Source organism: Agrilus planipennis, unplaced genomic scaffold (assembly GCF_000699045.2).
Source record: "Agrilus planipennis isolate EAB-ADULT unplaced genomic scaffold, Apla_2.0 scaffold18, whole genome shotgun sequence".
Taxonomy (NCBI): Eukaryota; Metazoa; Arthropoda; class Insecta; order Coleoptera; family Buprestidae; genus Agrilus; species Agrilus planipennis.
Window position 1 is genome coordinate 896782 of NW_020438920.1, and position 7447 is coordinate 904228.

Genomic DNA, 7447 nt, shown 5'->3' on the forward strand with positions numbered 1-7447 from the left:
TTTGATAAATTTAACCTCAATCCGATCTCACGTGTTGTTATTCGCCGGTTCACATCAACTAATGCCTTTATCGCGTCTTTATCAGCTTCAACTGGCCTTCCCGAACGTGGTGCATCTTCGACATCAAAATTGCCGGATCGAAATTTAGCGAACCAGTTCTGGGCACTGGCGTACTGTCAATACACCTTCTCCATACACATCAGTCAATTTCTTTCTGGCTTGAACAGCATTTTTACCCTTTCTGTAGTAAAACAGTAAGATATGTCGAAAATGCTGCTTATCGCTCTCCATATTTAAAGGGCACCAATCAAAAACTACTGTGTAGAATTAATTGGAATTTTTCACACACAAACCTTGCTCTCAAAGCATATAAAAATTATACGGCTTAAATGTGAAGTTGGGTGCAAAAGAATACAATTAAATCCTCTGTCGGGAAAAAACGAAATGACTTTCCGAACAACCATATAGTTTGAATGTTTATATGTATTTATCGAAAAGTTGACGAATGGGTCTAGAAAGCTACAGAACTAACAAAGGATAGAAAACGAAACGGTCCACTGCGCAATGAGTGACTACGCATCAATTTTGGTATTATCAGTTGTCAAACACAAGGCGTAAAGAAATCCTTCTTGTCTACACGGCAAATGGGCATCCCAGCGCTATCTTCCTGTGCAGCATATCACTGGGTAAAACTAAAATTAAATAATAAAACAATAATGATAAAGACAATAATTACGAACCTAACCTAGCAAAAGTTGGTATGCTTAGACTTGCAGATGATATAGCAGTATTAGCATCTAGCAACGAGGTCTTTAAATTTAAATAAAATGGAAGCGGTACTGACAAAACAGTACTGCATGAAAATAAATAAAAGTAAAAGAACAATACTAGTATGCAAGGCAAGAAAATGTAGGGAGGATAGGAGACGAAAAAATAGAAGAAGTGGCCGATTTTAGATATCTAGAATGTCTGATAAGTCAGGACGGAAGGAGTAGTAGAGATATAAAGCAGAGGATAGCGCAGGATCGTGTCGCCTATAATAAAAAGAAGTCATTTCTATATTTGCGAACGGTTAATTTAGAAATTCGGAATAATGGTGTATGTTTGGAGCGCGGCGTTGTACGGGTGCGAAATATGGACAGTGGGCGCGGCGGAAAAGAAAAGGTTAGAAGCGTTCGAAATGTGGTGTTATTGCAGACGAATTATGAGGATAACGTGGATAGAAAAGGTTAGAAATGAAGAGGTATTAGAAAGAACAGGAAAACAGAGGAATCTATGGAAGTCAATAAGAAATAGGCGAGGTAGGTAGGTAGGACAGCTTCTCAGGCATGAAGGTCTAGTCAGAGACATATTAGAGGCAGAAACAGGCGTTAGGAGGGGTAGAGGTAAACCTAGGTTAGATTACTGTTCGCAAATAGTTGTGTGTGGGTTGTTCTAGTTTTAGGGAAATGTGAAGTTTAGCTAAGGATAGGAAAGAGTGGAGATACGTGTCCAACCAGTCTTAAGACTGGCAACCTTATGATGATGAGCCTAGCAGACAATAATTGCATAATATCACCAGTGAAAAATGTTGAATGAAAATAAATATTTGAATAAATTATATTAAAAATTTAAAAATACCAGTGGTGAAATCGAGATGAACTTTTTGTCCATTTTTAAATCCCTAAAAAACTAGGAATGTTGCCGTTTGTATTAATTGAGCTTATTAAATTAATTCTAAAAATTTAGTGTAAATTATTTAAGTATTATGTAAAATATTACTTACAATATACGAAATAATTAATTGTGTCTATTACAGATTTCTATTTGCTTATGTGTGTCTTTGTTTTTATTACAGGAGAAATACCACCATACTAGAACGATTCCATTTTAAAATATCAAAAAGAGAACTTTATGCCAAAGATGATACAACAATCGATGATCTACTGTACAATTTAGCAACAGAACCAATTCTTCATGTTTGTAAGTAATTTATAACAATTATCCTTTTTTATCTAATTGTAAGGATAAAACAAATCACCTAATTATATTATTAGCATAAAAGAATTGTTGGGGTATCTTTCATGAACCAATTTCTTTGAATGTCCGTTTTTCCGAGTAATTGTTTCATCAAAAAATTATTTTTCGAATTTCAAAGAAAGGTTTCGCTGACGTTAAAAATAGAAATTGGATTAATTGTGAATTTTTCAGTCACGGTTTCCACCTGTAGCTGTTTCGGAAAAATCACAGGAACCACTGCGTTTGTTTTAATTAACGAAATCTGATTAAACATAAATTCTTTGTTTTCAAATTTATTCATGTTTTTGTTCTTAAATGAAGAGCTTAGTTCAAATTAGGAAGTGATATAAATAAATTAATAACATTAGTGAATTAATTTTCTTGAAAAAATCAAAGTCTCATTACTAATAATGACTACATATTGGTTCGACCATTCTGGAACCACTAATTCACTAATGAACAAACATTCGGAATGCATCCGTGCACTTAATTTTGTTTTTTACTTAAAACTTGACACAAATTCATTAATCCATTTTTTGGAATAAACAAAAATCGAAGACGAGCCCAAACACATGCAAGCAAAGCAATTAACTGAACATTCAACATAGCCCAAAAAAAATCGAAAATCAAACATACGTAACTTACGGAAATAGAAAATTCGCGATACTTTTTGAACAAACTCGTATAAGCATTACATAAATAATGTTTGATGAAGAATGAAAAACCATTTTTGGAAACCCCTTAACTTATTGAGTTTCTTATTGCATTTGGAATGTTAAATGTATGCAAAATGATTTCTAACGTCTTACAGTTTTCAGACAATTCTCTTGTTTTATCATCAAGAATTCTACTTTTGTCGAATCAACTTGATCTACAGAAAACTATGTGTAGGTGTTTCGTTTAATCTTCTGCTATAGAACATAATAATATTAATCTCCAATTTGGTTCCAAAATCAAATTCAAAAGCACGGTCACGATTCCCTCAATTTGTCATTCAAATCGAATACAGTTCCATCGTAGCTAACGAATAATTTCTTTTGAATGCATAAATCGGTCGTAAATGAACATGTATATATGTTACACACAAAGGGCACCGTTCTTTCTTTTTTCTACTTAAATAACCTTTCACATTTAGGGAGCGTAGGTAGATTCTTTTCTTTCTTTTAACTTCGGTTAAAAGAAAAACGCCGACCAATGTAAATGTGAGAATAAACCAAAGGCATATATGTATTAATTAAACTTCGTTGTAGGGTCATAACAATAATGGATGTTTTCTGAAAACCTATTGTTGGCCTCTTTATTTTTTTCTAATATTGAGTTTTGTGTAATTACAACTCTAATCAGTGTTGACTCTGCTACACTTTAAATTAAATGACACTACTATTCTCTTCGCGCCAAAAAACTTGAAAAATATCGAATCGAAAAATTTTCACCAAGATTTTCTTTATTTTGGTCTAACAAATATCGGGTTCTTCGGAAAGTCATTTCGTTTTTTCCCGACAGAGGATTTAATTGTATTCTTTTGCACCCAACTTCACATTTAAGCCGTATAATTTTTATATGCTTTGAGAGCTCATATAGCAAGGCTTGTGTGTGAAAAATTCCAATTAATTCTACGCAGTAGTTTTTGGTTGGTGCCCTTTTAAATATGGAGAGCGATAAGCAGCATTTTCGACATATCTTACTGTTTTACTACAGAAAGGGTAAAAATGCTGTTCAAGCCAGAAAGAAATTGACTGATGTGTATGGAGAAGGTGTGTTGACAGTACGCCAGTGCCAGAACTGGTTCGCTAAATTTCGATCCGGCAATTTTGATGTCGAAGATGCACCACGTTCGGGAAGGCCGGTTGAAGCTGATAAAGACGCGATAAAGGCATTAGTTGATGTGAACCGGCGAATAACAACACGTGAGATCGGATTGAGGTTAAATTTATCAAATTCAACAGTTTATGACCACTTGAAAGGCCTGGGATTATCCTCGAAGCTCGATGTATGGGTTCCCCATGTTCTCACAGAGAGAAATCTGTGTCGCCGCATTGACGTCTGCGATTCGCTTCTCAAACGTCACGAAAATGATCCGTTTTTGAAGCGCATCATCACTGGGGACGAAAAATGGGTTGTATACAACAACGTCAAACGCAAGAGGTCATGGAGCAAAAAAGATGAACCGGCTCAAACCATTTCCAAAGCCGATATTCACCAAAAAAAGGTGATGCTGTCTGTTTGGTGGGATTTTAAAGGAATCGTTTTTTTTGAGCTTTTACCGGATAACACAACGATTAATTCGGAAGTCTACTGTCATCAGCTGGACAAACTGAATGATGCACTTCAACAGAAAAGGTCAGAACTAATCAACAGGAAAGGTGTAGTGTTTCACCAAGACAACGCGAGACCTCACACAAGTTTGGTCACTCGCCAAAAGCTTTTACAGCTTGAATGGGATACAATGCTACACCCACCATATTCTCCAGACCTGGCACCATCGGATTATTATTTGTTCCGGTCACTCCAAAATTTTTTAGACGGTAAAACCTTCACCTCAAATGAGGAGGTCAAAAACCTCCTCGATCAGTTTTTTGCCAGCAAAGACCAAAAATTTTATGAGCGTGGAATTATGCTACTACCAGAAAGATGACAAAAGGTGTTGGACCAGAACGGTCAATATATAATTTAATAAAGTATTTGTTTATTATACGAAAACTGTCTTTCATTTCCACAAAAAAAACGAAATGACTTTCCGAACAACCCTATAGTTTCTCAAAAGTCCATGAAGCTAACTTGACGGCTACAAAAGAGACAAGTCGTCAAAGGTTACGAGACAATTTTTTTTTCAAATATCTCGCAAATTATCGGTTTTACGTTAAATTATTATAAAAATTGTTTGTGAGATAAATGTGCATAAAATAGGTCCTGTACAAAAATCACGAAAAACCAATAGTTTTCCAGGTACAGGGCTCAGAAAGCGCGTTTTTTGAAGTGAAACTTCTTTATCGATGTTACATCACGCGATCCCGCGTCACAGTGTCTCGCGTCATGCGCCACGTGCGATCCCTAGTGGAGATGTCAAAAAAGAGCCACTTTAGCAAGCTTCAGAAACTAAAGTACCCGAGAGGCACTACATATTATTAAAATTAAAGTACGAGGGTGGATTGATAAGTTTCCGGCCTAACCAAGAGATGACGCCACTAGGCCTACCTTGAGGTGACATTCTATAGTACCATCCTTGGATAGCTTGTAGCTATAGTTTCAGCCCGATCTCCTTGCTAGTGTAGGTTTGACAGCNGTTGGTCTGTGTTCTGTCGGAGCTGCCTGCGACGCGCTGATGAGATCCAAGAAGATCGAAATCGCGATCCGCGTCTGGCAGTTTCGACAGAATATAGACCACTTCGAATTATTTTAGTTTGTTCTGAGTTTTCAGTTTTACGCAGCTGGCGTATATCAACTCGATAATGTTTTGCGGGCTGTTATTTTATAATTTGGAATTCATATTTTCGTACATTCTTGCTAAAGGTACGGTAAGTGGTGATTTCAATTTGGAACTTCAAAATTCCATGGACCTTGACATTAAGCCCGATAAACAACATCGATCCAATATTTTAGATTATCCATTTCCAAGGAGTCTAGAATTTTTTGAGATCTCTTCAGTTAAAGAATTGAAATTCATGGAATCTCATTTTATGCCCTTTTAAGCTTCTAAAACCTTCAATTGCCAATGTGAGAAACTTTCATTTTTCATTTTATATAGTGTTTGTTCGGTGATATCAGCAAAACTTTTAACTGCAAAAGTGTATTGGAAAAGTATTTTAAATAAAATACAAAATACTTTTCTCAAAAAAGGATTTAAATGCAAGATAGAAATAGGCATTTTAAATGCAAGTATTTCGAATAAATCACATCTCTGGTCGTCAGGTAGTCCGTTTGGTCTACACGACTGTCCAAACGGAAAGTCCGATTCAGCCTCCTTGTACGAATTGTGGGAATGTGTGAGTAGTGATTGAGGAAAGACAGATCAGACGGATGAATTGAAGACATAAGATTGTGAAAAATTCTTTTAGAAGTACTTGTTGGTGTCCCAACCTAAGTGATCCACGTTTGCGTTTTTTAATGTATTACCCGAGTCGAAAAATTGGGACTCATTTTATCCTCAAATGAACTATTTAGACTCATTTTTTCCTCATTTAGACGTTTTTAATCTCAGATACCTCAATAAGTTTTCATAAGACTCATCACATTGGATTCTAAAAAGTCTCATTTTATTCTCAATGTCTGCAATCCTATGGCAATAGTCCTCAATTTAACCTCAACAAGAAAAGAATGAGACTTTTTGAAGACAAAATGAGGTTTCCTAAATAATCTTTACTCCTCAAGAGTCTCATTTTGTCCTGATACGGGAAAACCGCGGATAAAATGAGACTTTTGAGTCTTGTAGTTTGAAATATCCCTAAAAATTCTATTGAGATCAAATGAGGACAAAATGAGTCCCAATTTTTTGACTCGGGTTATCTAGTCCTTTAGACCTGCTGGAACGGGTAAGATATATCGTTGAAAGACCCTGATCTGCGAGTGTTAAAATGAATACAGTTTCTTCCTAAAATTTAAAAAATTTAAGCAACAAAAGATAAAATTATTTGTTTCATATTCATAACCGAAAAAACTAATTATCCGTTATGGCGACTCAGAACCTAAAGTGGAATTGGTTGTCTATAAAATAGGTACCTACACTAACAACTTTTAACGTAAATACCAACTTTAAATTGAACGATATGCAGATAAACGATAAGTAAATGATAGAGAATACTTGATCGTAAAATTTTCTCTCCGCTCCATTTTTATGACAAACCCCCTGAGAGAGGGCTATTACTGTCTGAATCAACCGATTGCAAAGAAAATGTCTTTTTAATAACCGGGTGCGCTGCTGCCTTTTTTCCTTAACTACATATACGAGCAATTTCGCTCACTCGCGTAAACTAACGAAAAAAGGAAAATACGAATGACAGTATTGTCGTTGCTTGTGCGAAGCGATAACGTTAAACTTACTTCGTGCTCCTATTTCTAACCCCCGACGCCAAAAGGGTAGATGATACGTCTTTGAAATCTACATTAGTATATCTCTGTGTATATGAACCAAAAATCTCCTTTTGATTCTGTTTATTTATAGGGTTGTTCGGAAAGTCATTTCGTTTTTTTTGTGGAAATGAAAGACAGTTTTCGTATAATAAACAAATACTTTATTAAATTACCTATATATTGACCGTTCTGGTCCAACACCTTTTGCCATCTTTCTGGTAGTAGCATAATTCCACGCTCATAAAATTTTGGAGTGACCGGAACAAATAATAATCCGATGGTGCCAGGTCTGGAGAATATGGTGGGTGTAGCATTGTATCCCATTCAAGCTGTAAAAGCTTTTGGCGAGTGACCAAACTTGTGTGAGGTCTCGCGTTGTCTT

General features: G+C 35.7%; 1 protein-coding gene across 1 annotated transcript in view; it reads left to right on the plus strand.

Annotated features, from left to right (window-relative positions):
- LOC108744089 (extracellular serine/threonine protein CG31145) overlaps positions 1-7447 on the plus strand; it is a 170299-nt gene that overhangs the window by 70195 nt on the left and 92657 nt on the right. Inside the window, exon 3 of the mRNA XM_018479682.1 lies at positions 1838-1962. Within this exon, the coding sequence (XP_018335184.1) occupies positions 1838-1962 (125 nt within the window). The remainder of the gene's footprint in view (positions 1-1837; positions 1963-7447) is intronic.